This window comes from Balearica regulorum, chromosome 9 (assembly GCF_011004875.1).
Source record: "Balearica regulorum gibbericeps isolate bBalReg1 chromosome 9, bBalReg1.pri, whole genome shotgun sequence".
NCBI lineage: Eukaryota > Metazoa > Chordata > Aves > Gruiformes > Gruidae > Balearica > Balearica regulorum.
The window spans coordinates 4,994,356-5,019,839 of NC_046192.1; the positions used below are offsets into that span (position 1 = coordinate 4,994,356).

Genomic DNA, 25,484 nt, shown 5'->3' on the forward strand with positions numbered 1-25,484 from the left:
TCCTGTGCCTGGGCAAGCCAGCAGGACTTGGCAGAAAGACCCCCAAATGACTTCCACGAGGTCTAGGCAAGGTTTGTGCAGAAACACTAGGTCCACAGAGGAGGTATTATGTTAATAAGGAAGGCCTGATCCTGAGCCCACTGTTGTCAAATTAGCAGCACGCTCAACCCTCACAAGTGTGTTCTCTCTGCTGTTACATGACTGATGTTCAGACCCTGACAGCTCTCAGAGAATGACCAAGCTGGGCAAGGACTAGAACAGGGACAGCAGAAACCCACAGAAGATACCAGATCATGCCCACAGGGCTCACAGTCCAAAGGCAGGTCCAGCTGGTGGGGAGCAAGGGCCCAAGTCAATTAGAAAAATAACTGGGAGGGCTCGAACCTCAGCCAGTCTGGAGCGTGGATTACAAAATACTCTTTGCTCAGGTTTATAATATTGGATTTAACAACATGTAAAGTCACAGCCTGGAAACATTAGGTAATTTATTTTCAGCACTGGAAAAAAAAAAAAGAAAGAAAAAAGGTTTTACTGGTTAGCTGGAGCAAGAACGGAAACAAGGGCCACAGTTTCCAAGTTAATGTGCTCTCTTTTCCTGCAACACAGTCCTATGGCAGTGCAGATTTCTAAAGCTAAACATGTCATACATGGGTGTAATTTTTTTTTTTGTATTCTGGGAAATTACATCTCCCACAATATTAAAGAGCTTGCAGTTTAACTTTGCTGCCACTTGGGGGTTGCAGTGTCATCTTTGAGACCATTTTCCAGACAATTTTAGCTTGCAGAGGCACTAATGTTGAGATACAGACATTTAAATCAAAGGCTGCACCCCCAAATTAGTGATAAATTATGTTTGAACCACTTACTATAAAAATCTCCCTTAATTTGACCTGCCCTAATTTGTCAAATTGAAAGAGTAAGTCTGTGTTTAGTGTAACAAAATACTCTCCAGCTACACAGAAGGGCCTGGAGAAGGGTGAAGAATGGACAATGCCAGTGATCTGCTATCTTTGACTCTAGGTCTTGATCCAGTCCTCGATCAAATTGTGACCTCTGACACTAAAATGTCCAACTGCAATTTGAAAGAAGCTCCTAGCCATCACCTCTTGACAACAACAGTGTCTCTTGGGGAAGAGGAAGCCAGAATAAGTGCAAAATGCACTCAGAATTGCCTCCCTGTCAATCAAGGAGAGCTGCACGATGACCTTTCAGGTGACGGGCAGTCATCTTGCCAGGAGAGCAGTGACAGGTAACACTTGGCTTGCTCTGGTCAGAAAGGCCAAAGCGCCATCAAAATCCTGGTGTAAACCCTTGGGGAAGGCAATATTCCTCCCCCTCTTTAACAGCAGCCTCCCAAGTCGCTCGCATGGGGAGCGCTTCCAATTAGCCGCGGTAAGTTGCCACTTGGTTCATTAGCCCCCAGCGCGAGGCAGGCAGCTGGCCAACGCACCTCACCGAGCAAGTGCACTGGCCTCTGTGTGCAGCGGTTCAGTATTTATTTGGCAGTGTCCCTTGAGAGGCAGATGACACTCCTTGAGCTTCAGTGGGATTTTTATTGTTAACACCACCACACGTCAACCCTGAGCCAGCCTGTCGGACTGCAGCTGGCCAGTGAGCTGGCAGTCTTGCTGGCCAGGCAGCGGGAGCCAAGACAAGGGAAAAGGCCAAGCCCGAAGCTCATCTCCCCTAGTGTCTGCCTTCCGTGAGCCCAGACACGCATCAAGGCTCCCTCAGGTCTCAGATCACTCCTGGTCTCAATGTACGACTCAGGAGAGAAAGAGGAGCTTGCTGGGTGATGCTCTGTGGGCGCAAGGAAGAGTGAGAGCCTTACCTTTGCAAACAACCTCCCCTGATGGACTGCGGATGGGGAGAGGATGTGTGCTATACCACAAACACACCATTTTCTAAACACGGACCCTCACCAGTCTTGAACCATGTTCATCAGCTCCACAAGCTACTCTGAGCAGTAGTTCACATTCAAAATAGGAGCCACAGGCTCTGGAAAAACAGCTAAGAGAAACATGAGGTCTTCTTAAAAGAGATCAGGCAAGGTAGATTTCCTGCAGAAATGCCTGTTTGAAGTTCTCCAGCTTGTGTTGCACAGGAGATCAGACTACACCATCACAGTGATATTTCTGACTTTAGTCTTAGTGAAACGGACATCTCTATACACATGCAACCCACTTTAAGAGACCCCTCGTCTCAGCCGAGTGACAAAACAAAACCAAAACGAGCTCTTCTCTTATTTAAAAGACAAGTCTAATTTTCCCATTCCTGGTGATGCCTGTGACTTCTCTCTCCCCATGTAATTGTTTAAGATACCTCTTCCCATACAGAAGTGAGCAATTCTGATCCCTTTGCCCTCTACCCATGGAAACAGTTTATGGCTAGTTTCTAGACTGCTTCCCAAGGAGGGCTGCAAGTGCTGCTCCTGTGCTCTCACAAGTGCTCTGGTACAGATGAGGTGGCAGCTCTGACAGCGTACAGGTGGCAGGATCTGTCCCTAAGCTTCAGCACTTGAGAGGGAAGAAAAATTACTTGAGTGCAAGATGTGAGCAATCTCAAATGAGCACAGGCAAGATGAAAATAAGCCCTTGTTAGCCAGCCCAGCAGTGTCCTTTCTAACGGTATTCAAGCCCACCAAAATGTCCTGCAATAGCTTCTAGGCGTCAGATCACAGACAGAGAAATTGTGGTGTAAAAGAGCCTCCAACAGTCCTTTCTTTAGTCGCCAAACACTGCCTCAGAGAGTTCAAAATGTGCCGTGACAGGCAGCTGTGTTGCGGCAAAGGCCACCTTACCCATCAGGTACTTCCACTCGGTGTTCAGGTCCGCTTGGTTGGCCAGGCAGCCCTTCACGACGTTCAGGCAGTAGTTGTTGCACGGCTTCACGCTGGACATGCCCCGGCAGTGTGGGCAGTACATCAGCTTCATGATGGCGCGAGTGCACTCGTGGCTGAGAGATACCTGGGGGAGACAGAGCAGTCAGACACACGGGCAGGCGAGGGGCCCCTGGCCCCGGGGGCAAACTTGCCCCATTCCCTGGGGCGAAGGAGCTTGGCATGACCTGAAAGGCAGCATGGCTCCCTGGGTGCATGGCCCTGGGAAAGTCACTTCCCCTCTCACTGCCTCTCCTTCCCCCCACCCCCCCTTGGGTGCCACTCCTGCTGTGGGGATGGGACCTCCAAGGCAGCTGCTATTTCCTTGGGCTGTGTTTGAATCGAGGGGACTGGGAAAAACCCGCATGTGAGCACCATCCCCCTTCCAGCCAGGTCTGCCTGGGCAGGATCTACGGGGGGTGGCCACAAGGACAGCTGGGGCAGTCCACAGGCTGTAACTGTGTGACCCTGACACGTGCCATGCGTGGGCCCCTGGAGCCGCTGCCATTTGTGCCACCGCCGTGCCCCTTCTGCAGGAAGGGTTTGTTGTCACCGCCTGGCACACACAGGTGTCCCACCACAAAATGCATCTCCAGCTTTCTGGGGGGATGCGCAGCGGGGGCCTGGACATGGACAGTTCTCAGCTGGCATCTGTGGAAAGGAGGACGGTGTTGGGGGAAGATTTGAACAATTTCAAAAATACAGGCAATTGAGAGCTCTTGACACAGGGAAGTGATTGTGCTCTGAAAGCACTTCAGGAGCCACAGGCAACCGGTGAAGTGGGCCAACACACACCATGCCAGCGGCTTGCAGGCACTACATGTGCAGCCAATGCTTTGCAGAGGTGACTCTGGAGGTGGCTTTGCCACCTTTAATTAAACCACCCTGCTCCCATAAGCAGAGAGCCAGCACAGGTGCAGATCCCAGAGAGCACGGTGGCAGCCTACGCGGCACGTCCAAGTCCCCTCAGACCGTCAGCCATGGGACAATTGTCACTCTCCAATTGCCAGGGCCAAGGGGCTGTCAGTGTAAGCTGAGGGATGCAAAACAACCTGGCAGACCCCGCTGAGACGCTGGCAGAGCTCAGCGCTCCCCTGTCTTATTGCTAAAGTGTTTTCTCCTTTGTGGTCTTTTTCTGTCTTTGCTCAGATCCATTTGCAATCCCCTTGTCATTCTTTTAAAAAACATTTACAAAAATAAACATAAGTGTCTGTGTGCAAGTCTCCCTTGGTACCAGGTAGTCGGCATTCACAAGAAGCTCAAAGGGGGAAAAGTAATGGAAGGGGCAAATCTCGACATGGAAAAATCCCTGAGTGTCGAGCCGCAGCTGCAATGCTGAGAACTGCCCCTCACCTCTTTATTACTTATGAAAAATAGTTTGAAAGTGGTCTTTTAAGTTTCTTCTGGGGGACTCCAGAAAGATTCAGTTCTGAGGTACCCTTAGGAGAGTGTGAACATGCTGAGCTCACTCTCAGAAGCTGAGAGAGAGTATCCCTAAGCTTGACCCCTCCTTAAACTGCCTGCAGGGTAGCATCTCACTTCCAGTCACCCTTGGAAAAGAGATGTTGGATGGTGCTGGGGCTTCATCAGGCAGAAATGCATTAAAATAACCTCATGAGAACCTTTTTCAGGACCAGGACAAAAATTTCTAGGTCTCAGAGACAGAACTCAAACAGAGACACTTCCCTGCCTGGGCTACCAGAACAAGCCCTGAGATGCCTGTGGATAAATGCCACGCTCCACCGCGACCGGAGGGGTCGAGCCTTGTAGGGAACACCACGCACGCCAAGGCTTTGCTCTGCTTCCTCGGCGAGCTTTCTGCCTCCTTTCTGGAACAACTCCTGCAGACAGAACCCGGCGCCTGGCTGCCGTGCGGCTCTGCTGCCAGGAGATGGAGGCTTTGTCCCGCCACATCGCACGGGTGCTGCACGCTTCATCCCTGGGAGAAGCCAGCGAAGGCACTGCCGTCTCCTGCCTCACTGATCTGAGAGGGAATGCCACAAAGCAGAGGAACAGGCAAACAAAGGAATAGTTTATTTTTCATCTCAGGGTTTAAATAACCATGACTGAATAGTAACTGAAAAGACAATGGGTAAGAGCACGTTGAACACTAACACAGGGTGTAGCTGAAGACCTTCCGAAACCAGAGCATTTACACAGAAACCAGGAGATGCAGCCAGGAAAGGAGCTGTGAGCTCTCCTTCCCCAAACAGAGCATTCGCAAACATGAATTATATGGTGAAGCTCCAACCAGAGCATGTAACCTGTGCAGGCAATCAGGTCCTGAACACAGCTTTGTCTCCGTGTTTTACCAGCACGCCCCGTCACCGCTCGCCACGGCTTATCCAGCTGTGGCTGTGGAGCACCGTAACCTCGCAGAGCACAAACCAGCTGCACCAGCCCAGGAGCTGTGGCACAAATGAGTCCCGTAGCCGGGCCCTGAAATGAGGGACTTCCCAGAGCACTGACAGGAACCAGGGAGCAGCCGGATGGTTTGCCTGCACCCACATACACCCGTGGCTGTACTCCGCAGCCTTTCAGAGTGGAGGGAGCTGAAGTGCTTTGGCTGGAAAGCGGAGTGCAGCATCACCTGCGCAGGGAACACCCCCGGGGCGGTGCGGGACAGCCATCCAGTGGCAGGGAGGATAGCCACCAGCAGCTAGAAAACAAAGCTATTTGGTACCCTGCCAGAGCCCGTGGGGGACACGGAGAGAGGCAAGTGACAGATCTTGGCTCAGAAAAGCATCTCCAACACACTTAGCTTTAAAGTATGGTGTAAACCCAGCAACTGTACTGGAGCTACCCAGGTGATCACAGCGAGCCCGTATTTAAGGGAAGCTTGTGCCAGGCGCAGTGGAGATTTCACAAGTATTTCTGTTTGCAGAATTTATTCTGGTCTCTGCGTTTATTTTTGTGCATGTCTTCTTTTTCTGACAAAACAGAAAGGACACCCCGAGCACAGCACTCCGTTGCCCACCAGAGAGTAATCGTGCAGGGCCACCCGTGCCCTGCCACCGCGCAGAGCTGCAGAAAGGGAGCGGCAGCGGGGGCCGGCTCCTCGGTGCCCAGCTACTCCATCTGGCCTCTGGCAGGACTGGCGAGCGCGGGCAGCTGCCAAGGCTCCTCGTGGTGCAGACAGCTGCCTGCCGTCCCGCAACCCACCTCCCTCTGACCTCTCCATGGCTGTCAGCCAGCCAGAACCACCCGTCCCCAGCTACACCGCCTGCGTCCGCGCTGGTGCTCACAGAGCAGTCGCCTCCTGCCCACGCAGCTCTTGCGGGCTGTTGTCACCTGCCTTGGGGCAGCGGGCGCAGGCAGAGCACTGGGTGACAATGGCGCCTGAGGCTCAGGGTCAGCTCCTGAGGGTCTGGGGGGAAAACAAGTTGCTTTTGCACCTCAGCACGGATCATTTCTGGGTGTCAGAGAGAAGCTGTGTGTGTACCGCTAGCCTGTCACTCTCGCAAGGTGGCTTTGTCTCCCAGAGGACAGTGGAGTGCCACACTGCCCCAGGAGCGGGGAGTCTGCAGCATCCAGGTGAGGTGGCACCCTTCACCCCTGCTCCTCTGCCCCAAAGCCTCTCCTCTGAAGACAAGCAGGTGACACATCCACCACCAGCTATTGCTTCACTGAATCTGGCAGGTGTCAAGTGTTCAACTTAATCTCTTGGCAGAAAGGATAAGTATTAATTTTTGCAGGTGGAAGAGGCTCCACTCCCTTTCCCCAAAGAATGACTCAAACCTCTCTTGTTGGCAGCAGCGCTCCTTTTTCACAGGCAGGCTGCAGAGGTGAACTGAGAACAGAGGGATGAGAGAATAGGAAGAGGAATTTCAGAGTTATTTTCTGTATGTTTTGCTTGGCCAGAGCTCAGTTCCTCATCGTTCCCACCCAGCCCGTGGACTTCTGCTCCGTACAGGGCAAAGGAGAGTGAGGACTTGGGGCTCCCAGAGCCCCTCCCAGCCCTGATCCTGCACCATCCCTTTGGGGGACTTGCAGCATGTTAGGGAATGGAACCCTTCAAACATCTCTTAGTCCTTGAGGATTACTTTGCTGAAGTAAACTCCCAGAGTTTTCTCAGGCATGCTGTATCCACACAGGGGAATCCCAGCCCCAGTTAGGAGGGGCTGAGATACCCACCCCGTACGGATACAGCAACACAATCAGGAGAGCACTGCAGCTCTCCTGCCTGCTCACCTCCCGGGCACAGCCAGCTCCAGCAGCAGCACTGGGGAGAAGAGCTCCTCAGGCTGGAGCCGTGGGACCACGCATCCTCTATGGCACCTTGTTCCAGACAAACACCCCCACAGTGAGAGTGAAGCAGCTTCTCCAGGCTGGCAAAGTCAAGACTGACCTCCACCTGCTCATTGAGACATCTTCACTTCCCTGTGCTTCTGCTTTCACCCTTCGGCCTTTATAAGAACCTGAAGCATTATGACCTACCCCCCCGCCCAACGCCTCATGGATGCCAGCTAAGACCTGATGGAGAGTCCCTCTGGCTGCCCAGCGCAGATTTGCAATAACTGATAGATCAATAAGCAACGTCCTCTATTCATCACAGGTGGCCTGAAAGCAGGAGCATGCAAACTCCTGCCGACAGAGTGAAAGCTAACATAATTCCTTCATCTTTAAATGATCTGGCACAGCATGAAGACAGTACATGACAATAACTGATTTCTCTAAGTACCATCAACCTGGCCCAGCCTGTGGCTGGTTCTCCTTTAAGGAGACATGGTTCTCCTTTAACTTTAGTGGCACCTATAGTCTTTTCTTAGCTCAGTGACCTAGAAACTGCATTAAGATGTCAAGAAAACATGCACAATACATTGGAGCAGCCATTTCTCAAGGATCTGAAAAAAAATTATTACTCAGAGGTATGGCTTGAAGCCAGGGCATTCCTCATTCAGCTGTCAGAGGTATAAATAAATACACAGAATAAAGCTAAGCCCAGCTTAAAAATACATTGTTCCTATGTCATTGCTCAGTTAAAATCCACATGCTCTATTCTGATCCCAGTGACATCAGTGGGTACAGTCCCTTAAAGTGTAAGCCCAATGATCAAGTGATAAAGTATTATCCTCTAAGATACACCCAAAATAGGGGACAAATCGGTATTGAACAATAAATCATTTTAATTAAAACTACTTTACAGCTGGGCATACAGTAGTTGATTCGAGTAGCAATGAGGTAATGCAACGGGAACAGGTGGCTGACTCATAAAAAGCACCGTTCCACCATACGCGCTGACATTTCAAGGAGGTTGTCATCAGGTATTATCCCGCGACTGTGGCTGGTAGCAAAAGCCGAGCACCGTACTTTTCCATGGCTACTTTCCAAAGCCTGATGTGTTCACGCTCTGTTGATGGAGCCACCTGACCAGATGTGAATTGCTGGAGGCAAGCACTTTGCCAGAGCAAAAGATCTTTGCGGACACTCTTCTATCCTGTGTCGGATGGAGCTGGAGCTCGCTCTCAGGTTTGCACAGCTCACGGCACAGCCGCCCAGTGCGACTGCCGAGCTGGGGCTCACCGTGCAAATATTCGGCACCGGCGTTTTGCACAGCAGTCAGCAGAGAACAGGCACACGTGGAGGTAATATGACAGAAAACTGAGAACACATAATTCTCAGCATTCTGAGTTGCATTTGTTTCCCTGGTTTTTCCTCCTCCTGAGCAATGTTTAAATCAATTACAGTAAAATTAATGACCTTTGCAAGCAATTTGCTGAGAGGATGGGCTGGGGGATTAGTTGCTAGCTGGGTTCCTTGCCACCCCCAGCCAATTTAGAAAACATTCAGTATGAATGGCTTCTAACAAAAAAAAAGGGGCTCCTGCCATGTATTTTATTAATATGGTTTCCAAGCAGAGAATCACAGAAGCACAGGAGACCCAGGGATAACAAGCAGTCACCTACTCTGTCTCCCTGCACTGAGACACATTTGAGCAGAGCTGTTATCCTTCCTATTGCCTAAAACGTAACTTCAGAACTGTTACAAACTTTCTGCAAAGAAGACATACGGAGGTAAAACTATTTGTAGAAGGGGAAAGCACTCAGCTCCAACAGGCGAGACGAGACACCCCTGCACAGACACTCGAGGGACTGCAGACAGCTCTTGGGATGGCCAGGGCTTTAGTCTCTTCTCAGCGTAAGGTTTGGTGCAAGTCCCAAGGGGTGACTTGCAAAAGAGGGGTGCAATTCCTTCTGGCCTGACCCTGGACCTCTCTGAATCTACAGCAGTGGGAGGTTTTTTACCTTTCTGAACTGGGACCTCATTTGGCAGGTCACACAGAACAGAGAGGTGCAAAGAAGAGATGTGTTTTCTGCCATGACTCTAATGTCTACTGCTTGGAAAATATTCAAGAACCTCTGAAACACCCTGAATAATATCAGAGCACAGAAAGGACCATGGAAGTGATGATGAGTCTCATGTTACTGAGTTTTCACAAGCTCTTAGATAAAAGCTGCTACACCCTTCTCACTCCAAATAATATTTCTTTATCCAAGCCAATTATTTCCTGAAAAGGTGGCTGGAAAGACCAAAGAATGAAGTGTGGGATGCGGAGAGGAATGCCCTGGGGAACAGTGACCACAGAGGCACTAGTGCTGGGACAAGCTCCGTACGTCACATGCTGAAGTTAAAGGATCTGTTTGATGGAGCAACGATCCTCCCTCTCCCTCCCAGCTTCCTGAGCGTTGTAGAAAGGTTGAGCTTTAGGAAGCCACAGGCATCTGGAAAATACTTTTAACAGTGGCAGTATCAAGCTGCTATCGCAGCAGCACGGCGTGCAGTTGGGCTGTGCCGCTGGCTCTCGGGCACAGCACGCCTGGCTCCGGCCAAGTGCGAGGGGTGAGCCCGGCTCTGCTCCTCCTGCACCCGGTGGCAGGGCCCCTCCTGTGCCCATCGGGAGGTGGCCAGCTCCTTTGGCACCCAGAACCTGCAGTCAAGCTGCAGATGCTGCTTTTGAAGTGCTGGCTTCAAACAAGGAAAAGAAAAGAGAAAAAAAAAAAAAAGAAAAAAACCCCCAACCCTAAATCCTTTCTCCTTTTGAAGCCCGGCTTAAAAGCAAATGAGAACCTGCAGCCTAGCTGCAATATGATGGGACTCCTTGCCCTTCAGGGGCCTTTAAGTACATCTGAAAGGCATTTAACACCAATAAAATACGCTGAGCTCTTACTGGTATTTTTCCTACCCCCCCCTTCCCCTTGCACGTTCACCCCCAGGCTGCTGTGAGCCATCTGTGCCTTACTTCCCAGGGGAACCAGGGTTAGGTAGAGGGGAGAGATTTGGGGATGGAGAAAGAGGCCTGGGTAAAAAATACAGGCTGCTGGAAGTGCTGGCAGCCCCCCCGGCTTGTCACGGGGATGCAGGCAGGTCGGCTGATGGAGGGAGGGGACTGAGCTAGTCCCTAACACTACTGGTGGAGGTGTCATTCTGTGGGCTCTGTCCCCTCAAAAAACGTTGCCCAAGGGAATATAAGGTTGTCTCTCAGGGAGCTCTCTGCAGTGTGGTGTCGGCGTCCACCGAGCTGGACCACGTCCCTGCAGTGCGGCTGCTCTCCTGGTCCCTTCCTGGCTCTGGCCTCCGAGGAGCAGTGCAGACCCAAGGTGGGCATGGGGACCTGTAGCACCTGGTGTGGTTTTGGTGTGATGCAGGGATGGTTGGGGTGAACACAAAATACCTCCAGACACGTGCGATATATGTCAAAATGTGCCTGCACTAATTCTCAGGTATATTTTGCCATACTGCCTGAATGCTCCAGAAGCACCGGTTAAACCCAACGATGTCAGGCAGGTGTTCAGAGCCACTCCACTCACCCCAAATCCCTCAGCTGGAATTGTACAGTTGGGATAAAGTTGTCAGTACGAAGAACAGCAGCCACAAAAAAAGGCCGAGCAGAGAGCGGGTGCTGCCAGGCCAGGGTGAGGAGCGCTGCCGAGCTGCCCGTGGGACGGACGGCAGCCCAGGAACAGGCTCAGAAAGCCAGCCCTGCCCTCTCTTTTATAACATATAGTGCCCTCTCGGCACTGGGAGGACAGGTTTGTGTTTCACTGGGGAGCTGGTCGGCTCCGTGATCGGGGCTATCTGCAACACGGCAATTTCACATTGGGAAACATTTCATTTTTACAGTCTCTCCATGGCAGGGCCCTCAAATACTACGACCAAAAAAAGCGAGGCTATGCTGTTCTTTCCACCTCCAGGTGCCCAAGCTGGAAATCACGGCCACGGCTGCTCCGTGCACTGGGCCATGAGCGCCCAATTTCCCTGCTGAAAGGAGTGTGAGCTGCAGGTGCTCCCAGCTCTCCGCTGGCATGGGGGAGTGGGTGCGGGGAGCAGACCTCGCTCTCTCCGCCACATGGTCAGCAGCTGCCTTGTGCATGTTTATGCCAGCCCTGATGTAATTAGCACCTTGACGTGTGTTAAACGAACCAAGCTTTCCAATCTTTCAGAATAAAACTCTAAAAGAAACAGCTGCAGGGCTGACAGAAATATGATTCTTTCAAAGTCTAATGAATTGTATAATCACTTCAGTCATTATTTTGCATCTTCCTTCCACAAACGCAGAGCCACAAGTCCTTGGAGCACAGTGAGTTTTAAGCCTCACCAAGCCCATCATTCAAGATACGTGAAGCATGTTTCCAAACCCTCTGTCAGGGATCAGAAAGCAGGCGGGGCGCAGGCACAGCGTGCTGGGGGCCAATGGCAGGGGTAGAGGACACACAACCGTGCGGTTTGGTGACCCTCCTGCTTTCACCTCGCTGCATTCCGCTCGGCACAGGGCGAGGGACACAGAGGATGGAGGCTGATTGAGGCTGATGCCAAATCCATGCCCTTCGTGCTCCAGCAAACCAGAGCTGGTGGTAAGCCTGCGGCCAGGCAGACTGCCCGGGTCCATCCCCACCAGCCCAGCAGCCAAACGGCCATTTTGCACACTCAGAAAAAGAAATTTAAAAAAAAAAAAAAAAAAAAAAAAGGCAGCAGCTAGGGTAATCCAACCAAACTGAGGCAGCGAAATATAGAGCGGAGTCGGTCACGGCTCCCTCTGCAGCCAGCAACGACCATGACTCCAAAAGGCAGCACAGCCTGCAAGGGACACCAGACCCAAGGGCAGGACCCCCAGCTAACCCGGAGGAGCTGCACCTTCGGATTCTTGGCTAGTGCCTAACTGCCTTCAGATATTAAAATGAGAAAGATTCATGTGGATAGAGACTGCTGTCATACTCCTCTCCCTCTGGAGGAAAATACGGCAAGCCACCACCTGCCTATTCAACACACTCCCTGCTCTGTTCATCTGATGCAGTTATTTCCAGCTGGTACAATTTTCAATCCTTTGAAAACTAGATTCAATTGACTTTTAACCAGCAGGTAAATATGGGAGACATATATCTGCTTGACTGCATTATTTCTATTATATTCAGAACACCTATGGGTTTTTATCCCTGAAAGGTTGTGATTTAAACATAATACTGGATAGAAATACTGGAAAGTAATATCTGAAATACATAAGGATGTGTTCAACACTGCATGCTCCCCATCCAGCTCAATCTGAATCTGTCCAAACAAATTTCAACTTTATTGCAAAACTCCGCTCACTAGCTTTACACGCAGTGGTGCTGGAAACCCTCTGAACCTGCAGGCCCCATGGTGGGGCTGGTCTTGGCGGCTGTGCCAGAGACTGTGCACAAGCAAGAGGGAGCAAGTGCAGGAGCCGCTGCAGAAACTAGTCCCTGACAGTGCCAGAACTTATTTCAGCCTGTAGTTTAGGGTGGTGTTCACAGGCAGAGGTGTCTGAAGTGCCACAGGCTTCTCAGCCCCTGGGACTTCAGATCTCCACCTCCTGAACACAGCCAGCCCTGCAAGGGGTGACTGTGGCACTTTCCACCCTATGAATTGCTGCTGGGTCTGGAGCAGCTGGAACTTTGAGCACAGGCACTGACCAGCTCATCTTCAGAAAGATCTATCAATGATTTGCAATGACAGAAGGGAAAAAAAAGAAAACCACTGAGCTCCTGCAGTTGTTGTTGTACCCGGCTGTGGTGAGCTGCATTCCACTCCCATCCCTGCGGTGACACCAGCACCCACGGGACCTGCTGCTCCTCACTGCCTGCATCCCATCCTGCAGGGCTGTCTCACATCACCTACCTTCATTTTTTTAAAGGAGAGGCCAGACCTGAGGCTGAACTCCTGGATGTCTTACACCAAGGACTGCAGAGCTGTCTATAGGTACAGACTGCAGTATGAACACGGGAGGCTCATTAAATCCCATGTGAGCAAAGAGATGATCTCCCTGATGGAAAATGCTACCTCCCTTGGTGGGAGCAGGTCCCAGATGAGAGCTTCTCCCAGATGGAGAGAGAATTTACTGTGGCACCTTATGGCTCCTTGGGGCGAAGCTAGTCTCTGCACAATGGCATCCTGCTGTCGAGTCATTGTCATAACACAAGAACACACATCTCTGGTGCAAAAAAACTGAACAGCTCCAAAGCGAGAGGTGGGATAACAGCCAGTGATAAGGAAATAAATGTGGTGATGTGAGGATATTGCCGCTCGCCAATGCCATGGAATAACATTCTTATAACATCTATTTACAAACACTAATATTGTCTTTTCACGATCATTTAGATAAATATTTAATTTTATTACAAAAGTGAAATCTTTAAATGAAATAAAATGTTGTTTATGGTTATATGTACTTGCTGACACTTTGAATAAAGATAAGCCACTGAAAGTATGGAGATGTGTCACCGAGCACATGGGACAGGAATTCATTGCACTGGAGCTGGTTTAGCATAGTGGTTTCATAAGTGTGTGAAAAGAGATTATATTCTCCATTTTATTCAGTCAGATCAATTTTACACCTAGTTCACCCAAAAAGCAACTGGAAGCTGAAAGACAGGAGTCAACTATGTCCTTCCAAGCTATGGAAAACAGTGGGGTATGAGAGATGGCTACTATCTTAAAGGACATGCGGACCAGGAATAACCATACTGTCTTTTCTTCTCTCTGAGGGTGGTGAGGCACTGGCACAGGTTGCCCAGAGAGGTTGTGGATGCCCCATCCCTGAAAGTGTTCAAGGCCAGGTTGGATGGGGCTTTGGGCAACCTGGTCTGGTGGAGGGTGTCCCTGCCCATGGCAGGGGGTTGGAAGTCTGGAACTTGGTTAAATGGTCTTTGAGGTCCCTTCCAACACAAAGCATTCTGTGATTCTATGATTTTGCTACATTATTGACTTGTTTGAAATGTAAAGCATGTTTAGATAAACATTATTTTCCATATGTATCCAGCACATTCATTTAAAACACTGTTAAAAACACTTTAAAAATTCTATTTTTGGGCCTTTTTAATTGGAATTCAGTTTCCATCCAAATGCAGCTTGACCCACCGTGTGTTTAAAAATTTCTTATATGGTAAATAGGAAAACTGCCATTTACCTTATACTAACATAAAAGTTTAAAAAATAAGGCTGAAATGTATTGTGAGACACAGTATTGCTTAAATAAATATGTACTTACAGATGAACTTCATTGGTAAAATGAAATACAGCATTTAGTGAAAAAGCTCATAATTAGTAAAGAAAATCATTGTATTTTGTTTCAAACTCAAGTGAGAATCAGCCTTAAGAACACCTACTGAGAAGAGGAAATGCAAACAACTTTTAAAATTGATTAAGTAAGTGTTTCTTGCTTACGTAGCTGGTGTTGCTTCACATCAATCCCCATTACTATGGGGAAACTTAAAATTCAAGAGCAAGAAGCAACAAAGATCCAGCAAAGGGAAGATTGTCCTAATAACTCACTTTCTGACCGAAGAGCAAAATTCATTTTAAAACACCTCCTCTCCCTGCCTTTGGGAACGGAACATTATTTCTTTACTTTTTCTGTTCTCTTGCAGGTTCCCCAGGTCTCCAAGGGGAATTTGAGGACTCTGGACATCTTTGGATGTGCATGGGGCAGGTCTCCTCCCTGTCCATCAGTGCAGCACGGACATGGCGCTGAGATGCAGGAGGCCAGCAAGGACCCGTGTGCAGCCTCACTGCCCTTTTTGGGTGCCTTGGTGCAGCAGAATCACCTCTGCCTCCTGTCCCCACAGGACTCCGTGCAATAGTCCTAACTAAGGCTTAGATGCCTGAGCAGTACCGTAATGTGAGTAATAAATAACAAAACCAGCCAGGATATTCCTGTTTATCATGTTGTACCTCTCTAAGGATTTTTGCTTTTGTTTTATAAGGGGTTATCTCTCAGCCCTTGCCATTTTTACCTTCTCAGTTTTGCTTCCTCCACCCGAGTATTTCAATTCACCTATACCATGTATTTCACAAGAGCGTGTTCTCACTCTTGTTGCTGAACACGGCAGTCACCCAGACTAAGTGTGGAGCCTCTGAGCAGCAGCTGGCAGGCAGCAAGTCTCCCAGCACAAGACCTTCACCTGTTCATATGAAGCCTGGAGTTGGAGCAAATGCTATTTTTGGGCAGCTGCCAACCAAAGAAAAGGACCCTAAACAAAACTGGGATATTTCTTCTCTCTTGCCCTGGCACAGAGCAGGAAGTGTGCATCACTGGGGGAGCCCCTTCTCTGTGTGCCTTTCACTAGGGATTTTGTGGCTGCTGCTGTTTCCTAGCCACTACTTCACATGGATGATGAAAAATGCATTTTGCATCATGCAACTTAAGGGAAAACCTGCAATTTGTGCTGAAAGAATAGCTATGGAAACACACAGCCTGGCCGTGAACGCAGAGATGCTGCCCCGACCCCTCCACCCACGCGTGGGACATCGATAACCCCTAACCCTGTACCAGGGCAGGGAGCCAACCTGCACATCCATCCCTGGCTGTGAAGAGCCACAGCAGCCACGCACGTGCCCCAGGCCCCCCCGGCCCCCTCCCACAGCCGCTGTGCAGATGGCAGTGCTTCCGCCGCTGTCAGCGTGGGGCCAGGTTGATGGCAGGAACCGTGGCATTAAAAGCTTTAGATCTTGGTGTCAGAGCCTGCAGTCTGTCAGGGTGACTTTGCCTTAAAAGCTAGGACGGCAGTAAAGATGAAAAATGGTTTTGCCATTTTCTCCCCGGCTGCTTTCAAACTATTTATCCCCAGCAGGATGCAGAGCTGCTCCCAGGACACTGCTCCCATTCCTATCCCTGCGCACCCACCGGCCAAGGGCTGCCCAAAGAGAAGCCGGAGGCTGAGGAAGAAACGTCCCTTGGGCACGGTGGAGAGGCAGCAGGGATTAAAGAAATCTCACGAAATCCCCACCTGTAGCTCAGTCAGAACGGGCTCTTCCCCATTTTAAGCAAGCCAGAAAATTTGGCAAACAGCACCAGCCTTTCTCCAGGATGCCCAGCAATGCAGATGCTGCACAAGGACCTGAAACAGCGATAGGCTACAGGTGACAAACACTGAACTGGAAGTGTGTAAGCAGATGAAACCGGGAGGGTTGTAATAGAAATCAGTAGCTTTTTTGGGATTTGCAAACGAATAAAGTCAAAGTAATCTAGTATTTCAGAAGGGCAAAGCTAAGTAATTTATTTCTATGTGTCCATTTCCATGGGCTTTCCCCAGACTTCCTGACCAAAACACTCACTGCTGCTCCCCAAGAAATTTCAGCTCAAAGAGTTATTTTTAAAGACTGCTGCTACCAGCTGACAGGAAAGTTAAATCCCAGTCTCTGATCTTAATAAAAGTCTTATATCCTTTCTCCTAATGTCACAAGTATAAAGCAACATGAAAAATGACTGAAACCAAAGCACCAGTTGTGAATCGCATTCAGCACTTCGCATCCATTTGGCACTTGTGTAAACCCACGTCTGGTAAAGGAACGTGGGCAAACCAGGCCATTTATTTTAGACCCAGCTGAGGACTACCAGGGCATCCATAAAATGGATTTCCCACCTCAGCGTTCACTTGCCTAAAGTACTAAACCCATTCCTGAAGACAGGGAAAATGGGTCAGTTTTGGCCTTCATTATAAAATCAGCTCTCAGGGAGGCTTTGCTGAGGTTTCCTGACTCAGTTCGTGCAGTTTGTGCTCCAACAGCGAGATGCTGGGTTAACCGCAACCCCAGGCAGGGCTCTTGTGAGAGAGAGGAATGGTTGGGACCCTCCTGGAAGAGCCTCCATCCTGGAGGAACGGGTTGTGGGGAGGAAGAAGAGGATCTGTGACTGGTTGTGTATCCCACGCCCTGTTTGATAAGTGATGCCAAGAAAAGGAGGAGAATTCAGAAAAGGGGGACCAGAATCAAAATCCCATGGGTCAGAAGCCTACATGAAGGTAGGAGAAAAAATACGCTGCATGTTGGTAATCTCAGGTCCTTTCCTTCTGCTGATACCACGACTGCAGTTGCTCTGCCAGCCTGCTTTACTCACCAAACCCACCCACAGGCAGAATCACACACATTGAGTTAGAAATCTCTGCCATTCAGAGGATTTATGAAAAATACTGTACTTTGGTCCCCCTGAAATTACACCATTCTCCTCTTACCTGTGTTAAGTGTCAGGACAGTGTGATGTTAATGAGATGTACAAAGGCTTTTGGGTAGCTGAACAGTTTTATAGTCCCACACTGATAAATTAAAGCATTTGTCACTGTTACCACATTAATGTTTCCTCCTGAGATCAAAATCTGGATTTGCTGCATCAAATAGTACCGCCCTCTGCTACGCATTACCATGCATTACCTTCCGAGGAAATGAATTGTGTATTTTTACACTCACAGTTTAATCATGCCCTGATTCTCATACCTGCTGATTGCCATCTCCACATGCAGTATGCAAGTCATTTTTTTAGTATGGATTTTCTCCTTGCTACCTGTGTGAAAAGCCTGAATATCTTGTTTCAGGACAATCACCTTCTTCTGGCTCTGAAAGGTTGCTTCTGCAGTAAAGAATACAGACAATTTCCTTCCTCCTGAAACCCTGGATTCAGTCATGTTAATTTACATTTATATAGCACCTTTCATCCCTGAAGATCCCAATGCACTTTACAAACTTGCCCTCTCTGTACGCAGACACTGTACAAATATACACGGCTACATAAACAGACACAGCAATCCCATCACCGACCGCTGAAATGCATCTCTCCGTGCGTTTTCCCAGCACACTCGTGGCAAGTCAGCTCTGCACACCCTACATCATATTGCCATCAAGGAGGAAAATAAGGCAGCATGATTTAGAAGCATGCCATTTCCCTGCCAGGGAAGTGCGAGGAATCTAGGCAGCAACAGAACAGCTTTACAGTCTGGGCGACTGACATCTCCTTGGCACTCTGCTGCATAGGTTAAGATGAGGTAAAGACTGATTTGTGGTGAGTTATACCTTGCTTCTGCGCTATCAGTGCCTGTAGAAGTCCTGGCTTGCTGCTCCCTTCCACTGATAGGTGACCCTCAAGCAGTTTGTTTTATAAAACTGAAAAACACCTGCTTGCTTTGTAATGAAAACATCAGGGGAAATAACCCCCCCTCTTCCCAACAGCAGTAGTTGTCCAGCTCCTGTCAGTCTGAGGACAGAGAAGAAAGAACCCCAACATACCTGAGACACTTTTTTGACCACGTCGCTGCCCACAAGAAAGCCCTGCGCGTAGGAGCGTGCCGCAATGAAGGCTCGGGTTGCCTTCACCTTCAGGTCCCTGGGAACTTCCCCGAAGGGTTTGTGCTGCTCTGCGTGTTTCACCATGCAGTCCAGGTACTCATCTGTGATATGGTACTGGGGATTCATCAGCTTGAAGAGCCGCTCCAGCAAGCGTGTCCAGAACTCATTGAGGGCCTCTTCCAAGTTGATGTTGGAGCCCCGGTAATAGCGGCGTAGCTCGCTGTACAAGTCTTTGAAGACCTTCATGTTTTGAGTGTACAATTCTCCGTACATACTTGGAAAAGCATCATAAAGGGCCTTTTCTGACTTGTTCAATAAATCCTGGAAATAACCTGAAAAAGAAGAAAAAGAGGATGGTGACGCATCAGTCGGACAAGCAGGAATCCAACGGGCTGTGCTGTTTGGCAGCACAAAAAAATGTCCTGAGAAAAGAGAAGGGACCTATCAGAGCTTATCCTCCACCCAACCTTACCCACACTCTCAGTCTCGAGCCTTAGCTGAGAAGATCGAAGGGAGAACCCCCCCAGTGCCAGTGCACCATGGTCTGGGCCTCTCCGCCTCTTCTGGTGGCCTCACCTGGAACGGAAATTGAGGCTCTTCTCTGAGCGTGTAAGGTGGCATAGTGCTACTCACAGGTCTTCTTTACAGAATGCATCAACTGGCATCGCTCACACACAGCATAACTTGCCACAATCGTCAGCCAACACCTTATGAGACACTCAACCCCAAATCAAGAACCAGCCGCTTCTGGCACAGAAGTTGACACTTGTTAAACATCACTAGAAAATGCTGTAAACATACAAGGATGCCCGGATGCTGCTCAGGCCATGGAGGTCTATGCTGTAATGACTGCTGTTAGAGTCAGACTAGTCTATCAATATTAGCATCCACACCAAAATAAACTAAGATAAAGATTTCACCTAAAAGATAACCTGAAGTCTTCCATTTCATCCTATCAAAGGCTGGAATTCCTCCAGCATCACCTGCTCTTACCGTCACACAAAAGCAAGGGCTCTTCTGAAGAAGACTGCAACTTCTTCAGTTTTAAAGCAGAACTTCTCCCCCCATTTCCTTTTTTCCTCGGAAGGTTGCCATTCCTGGCTGAGGCACTGATAATTTGGGGAAGTCAGCAGGACTCCGGCACAATATACATGTCTGAAGCACAAAGCACAGCTGTCAAAGACAAAGTCCGTGCAGGCACAAGCCTTTCTTTGGGGCAGCACATTTATTTGAAGAGAACGTGGCCCTACCCTGACTAGCTGCCATCCCCACCAACCCAAAACCACCACGATCCACTGCACAACTTGAAGTTGCCTTCGAAGAAATATGTGCAACTTGTTTGAGCCACCTTTCTTTCCTGCCTCAATGCTTACTTTCTCATGCATTATTTCCAAAGCCCTGGTGAGATCCACCTCAGGCAGGTGGCCACCAACCACGGCGCCAACCCTTCGCAGAGATGCCCACATCAGCCCTAGTCATCGCAGCCACCCTGGCTCTGAGGCACAACCTCTCTACATGTGCCAGAGTCCCAGGTGCTACAACAGGAACAGGCACGTCTTAGTATGTATTTAAAGACAGGGTTGTGCTCAAGTGTTTTTGAACTGAGGCCAAGATTATCGTGTTTGAGGTTCTCATCCCATTTGCCCAGTTGGATTTGCACCCTGCTTTTGTTTAGGTATAAACAGCTAAATGGTTTTACAGCCTAGGTTCAGTGGCTGTAGAAGCGACAGAAACGTGACTCTCTTGCCACATACGGCAGGGTAAAGATGCCAGATTCAACTCCTCCCTTACCAACATCCTCTCGACTGCCAGCTACCTGCAGGCTCTGCAAGACTGCACAGTGGGGAACTCATAGCAGGACCAGCCCGATTCAATTTATTGATTTACATGAGCAACTTTAGTCATTGTTTAAGTCAGTGAGAGGAAAAATGATTTAAATAATCATTTTCATTTCAATTACATTTGTACTTTTTAGGGACTTTTTGAAGCAAACCTGATTATACTATTCTTTAAATCTAAATTACTATTCTTTTTTAGTGATGTATGATAAGCTCTAGTTGGAGGGAAACTGTTATTCAATTAAAATCAAACAGCATGTTTTTAGTTATATAAATTGACTTCACTGTGCTAGGCGTATAACAAAAGAAAGAAACGCTTCTGAAAAATGCATATTGCCTGTACAAAGCTTTATTAAACAAAGTATTTTTTGAGGGAACAGCACTGACTACAATTAAACTTCTCTAGAATTTTAGAACTAGTAAAGCTCATTTCCATGGGTCTTGTTTATATTCACAGAGTAGAAGGGCCATACTAGCTTTCCTACATTAATAATCTCTCATTGGCTTCTCAGATTTGAATGAAATTAAAACTTAACAAGTGGATCGAGCAAGTGGAAACATGCTCTGCATCTGCACCACAGGCTGCTAATACTGAAACTCCTCGTAGTATTTTAACAAACCGATATCAAGCATTAATAGCCTGGCCTCCTCCAACCACAATCATGTACTGCTTAGTTTAAAATTTGATTTCAGTGCTTTTAAAAAATTGCGAGCAAACTAGGTCTTAGCAGAAGTTTGGCTTAATCACTTATGCAGAGAATAAAAATGTGTTATCTAAAATGTTGAATGAAACCTGTGGTTTTCAAGTGTACCTTTGGAAGAGATTTATTCTTATTCAATCTGACCTGGTTGGCAGTTTGTATCCCCAAACGTTTGTACTGGGATTCCTCCATCTCTCATGACTGATCCGCATGTGCTTGTCCATCTTCCCTACTAAAAGCTGATTTCTTCCTGCAGACATCAATATAAGTGTGTTGCCAGCGGGCTGTTAGAGGCACCTAAGCCACCTGTAAAATTACCTTCTAATGGCAGGTTCCTAATATGAAAAAAAAATAATCAAAAGCTGATCCCATTAAAAAGTGCTTTGCTAAAGGACCACAGTTTAATAAGAAGAAACACCTGCAGCACATGCTAACAGAGCTTATCAAAGCCTCCCCTCCTGAATCTCAAGACAAAGGGTGATTCGACTCCTGCTCTCTCCCTGCGGCCCCCCCGCCCATGTCCCAACTCCCATTCCCTGCCCCAGCTTCCAGAGGGGAGCTCTCTGCCAGGGCAGGACAAGCTTTCTGCAAAGCCTGGGGCCTCTCATCCCTGCCCACAGGACTCATCTGAGTCTGAATCTTCCCCCACTCAAACAGTTCAGCCATCACTAGTCCCAAAGGCAGCGGGCAGCACATGGCCATTTTGTCACAAGAGTGACAAAATTATCCCCATGTGCGCTAACACAGGTGAGAGCTTTCCTTTTGCCAAAAGGCCTCATCTACACTGAATAATCGTACAATATGTAATTAAAACTTGGCAAGTGTTACTGGCACATACATAGCACCCATCCTGGTAACCATGATTCCCAGCCCGCCCGGTCGGGCACCGCAGTGAGGTGACTTGGGGCTGATCCTGCTGCATCATCACCATTTCTCGTTGCACAGTCACCTTCCCCTGCAGCATCTCCTCAAGGGGCTCGCTCCTGGGCTCCCAAGCCAAGCAGACAACTGCCAGGCAGACAATTTGTCCTAGCAGGACCCTTTTTTGGGTCTGACCAATCTGAGGCGGCTTCACATTTTCTGTTGCCACAGCTTTCCCTGTACAAGGAACAGAAATGGCATTCACCTACAACAGACACAAAATACAAATTTTCTCTGATGCTGATATTGAAAATTTGCTCTGTATCTTAATGCATCACTCCAAGCGCTGCTGGTTACCCATTCACAATTTAATTAAACTGAGCTCAAACTCTCTTTCTTGTATAATCAGTGCTCTTTTCTCTGTGACAAGAGACACTAACTGAATAAATTGCTCAGCAATCCAGGTATGACATGCAGCTTCGACGCTCACCATCAGGAGGAAGAAAACACCAACAAACTCAGCCCGATTTGTCAATTCAAGGTAAAATGACTTTCTTTGTATCGCTACAGGAGAAACAAGATGTATATCTTTCTGTCAAAAAATTGGAAACTGCTCTCGAAAAAGTCCAAGCTAATTAAGAGTTGATGAGCTGTTACTTCTCACCTAAGTGAAAGAACACCAATTACAGTCAACTCGTTTGTGGCTGGTTCTCAGAAAGTTCTTTTAGATTTCACACACTGAAAAAAAAAAATACATCTACATTATCTAGGGAAAATTAATTAGCAATTAAGCTTCAATGTGTTCGTGATGAATAGCCGACCTGGCAGAGAATTTAAATGCCCATTTTGCAGCATTAGAAGGAACTAAGAAGTGGGGTTTGTCAAGAGGGATGCACAGAAGCTTGTGCTAACTGCCCTGGTCCTCGTGATCTCAGCCTGCACCACTTGTACACTTAGCACAGGTATCTCCAGCTAAGACGGCAACTTCTCCTCGACACTCCCTGCCTCCTAATAGCCAACCTTTTAACATTTTTAGATGTGTCATAGATTAAAGGTGCAGGGCCTCGGGATAAAACAACTTGCTGAACCATAGTTCAGACATCTGTCCTTCTTGATTTTGGGGAGAAGCAATTATTTATTCTAGGGGAAGCACCCTGTTATTGGTAGCCACAGTGGGAGAGGGGCCCTTAGGTAACACAGGTGGTTGGAAAGAAACTTCTAATAATACACCTGTCCCACTATTTCTATAAGAAGTTAAAAATAAACCCCCAGTGGGTCCATTTTGGATTTATTAACTCCCACTTGGTCCACCAGTGCTGGGTCTGCCCGGGCTCCCAAAGGACAATTAGGGTGATTAGCTCAGGCAGGGCTTGAGCAAATGGAGGCAGCTCCATCCAGATCACATCCCGGACACATTCCCAAGGTCCCTGAGCTCTGCTAACACCATGTTCTCCAGGATGGCAGCAGCTGGGTCAACCTCTGTCTACATTCATGCACTGCAGCATGGGGCTTCATTAGTCTTGGGAACACCAGGGATGGAGGGAAAAGGCTCATGAGGAAACAGTGCTGGAGCTCTAAAAACCTCACTTGCTCCAGGAGTCACCGCAGCACTCCCATCCCCAGGAGCATGTAGACCAACACCGGAGGTGGCTCTGCACAGGGCTAGCTTCCCTTGGAAATGATGCTGCTGTTTCCACTCTGAGTTACAAGGAAGCAGTTATGTATTTTCTGGACCCATGCTGGAAAATCATGCATGTTCTCAGCTTCTGCCAGCCTCAGAAATTTTACAATGGAGGTGTACTAGCCAGAGTCACCTACTAAATCCATGACTCGGCTTCCCCTCTTTCCCAAACTTTTCTCAAAGAGCCACTGAACAGACGAGTCCTTGCTTGCTGCTGCAGACTCCCTGCTGCGGGTGAATTTCTAATGCCAGAAATTCAGTCAAATCAAACTCAATTTTCCCCGGGCCAATGAAAGGCACAGCTCCTCAGTCAAGGCTGCTTCTACATGACGTATCACCTTTCACACTGGCGCTGCAAGAGTACTCAAAAGAAAAAAAAAAAAACGAGAGTCTGGGGTTTTTATTATTATTACTGCCTCTCACTTCCAGGCTCAGAAACAAGAGAACCGGATTTGCTCGAATGAAATTTGCTTTTTGACAGAGGCCAGGTCTGAAAAACTTCTGCCTCAAATACAAAAAATTCCAGAAAGTTATGAGCAATGAAATTAAAGTTTTTTTACAACTGAGACAATTCTGTAACCTTGGCTGCTGTTTCTCTTGCTGTTGTAGTGACAAAAAGTTCCTTATCAGAGAATTAAGGTTTCAACCAGAATCCATAACCTCTGTTTTCACGAGACATTGTAAATCCCCACCCATTCCCCTGCTTCACAGCTTCCCAGTGTTCGCAGCTCATATTTTCACAGTTTCCACATTTTCACAACTCTGGATTCAAATTGGGAAGCTGTGAACAGCAAGGCAGGGACTGGCAGTTTCTCTCTGAAGATGGAAAGTTTTGAGTTTCCCTTTCCTCACCCCACCAGCCCCCAGAACCAAGTACTTTATCCAAGCTCTTTGACACCATTTCATCACTCAACATCTGGAACACACTGAGGTTTCTTCAACTAATATAATGATGGAGTGGGAGTGGATGCAGGGGGGAACGAAGAGGTCACTGAAGGAAGAGCATCCAAATGCTCCTTGGGCAGGTACGTAGCAGATCTCTTTCTTCAAAAGCCATCAAATTTTAGAGGCATACTAGAAGAAATATGAGAATTGGAGAAAGGGGACTGAATTACTTTCGATCTGAATATTATTAAAGCCTTAAGCAGAAAACTGCTGTACAAAAAGTCTTAATCACAACTGGAAAAAAAGCAGTACCAGATCAGAGGACATGAGGGAAGAAAACACACTGCTGAGATGATGCCATTAATTCCAAAATCAGATTTAGTAAGAAATCTGTTCCTAAAGGCAGGTTTAGCATCAGATGATTTGATTTAGTGAAGACTCTGGGCAATCACCTCTACCTGCAACTAGAAGTCAGACATAAGAGGAGGGGAAAGGCATCAGGGTACAGGGCTCCAGGAGGAAGGAAGCCCATGGTAGGTGATACCTCCAACCCTTTGCTTTTCTCCTGGAGCAGCAGAAGCAGCACCCAGGGCTCTGCCCTGCCTCCACGTTCCAGCTCCAACCTCTCCCCTGCCTCTTGTGTTCTTAATACATGAGCAAACTGCTCCACCCTGGGACAGCAAAATTCAATTTTGCTTATGCTTCCAAAGAGCCTTGAGTAGTCCCTGCAGGAACTCCTAATGACTTATACTGCAACCGTGTAGTGCAGCAGTGCTCTACACCTACAGAAGTGTTCTTGTACAAACGCTACAAAAGTTTTCCAGCACCGGGGCGAAATGAAAACTCTCCTGCAGGCCGGACAGCTTTGCATGGCAAGCCAGGCTTGCGGTCCGAGAGCCTTGCAGAGCAGGCCATAAACTGCCAGGACAGCCAGAGATAGGGGCAAACACCCAAAGAGGAAGAAGTATCAAATACTGTATCATAATTTGTCAAGTTTGAGCAAGCACACGAGCCTGTGGCGGAATTCACGCAGAGCCATGGAGCATCTCTGTGGCTCTGAAGGGAGGCCA

The 25,484-nt window shown here is 48.3% G+C and overlaps 1 protein-coding gene across 1 annotated transcript in view; it reads right to left on the reverse strand.

The window, feature by feature from the left end:
- GPC1 (glypican 1) overlaps positions 1-25,484 on the reverse strand; it is a 211,168-nt gene that overhangs the window by 11,497 nt on the left and 174,187 nt on the right. Inside the window, exons 3-4 of the mRNA XM_075760905.1 lie at positions 18,389-18,780; positions 2,801-2,966 (exon numbers count right to left, since the gene is read on the reverse strand). Of these exons, the coding sequence (XP_075617020.1) occupies positions 2,801-2,966; positions 18,389-18,780 (558 nt within the window). The remainder of the gene's footprint in view (positions 1-2,800; positions 2,967-18,388; positions 18,781-25,484) is intronic.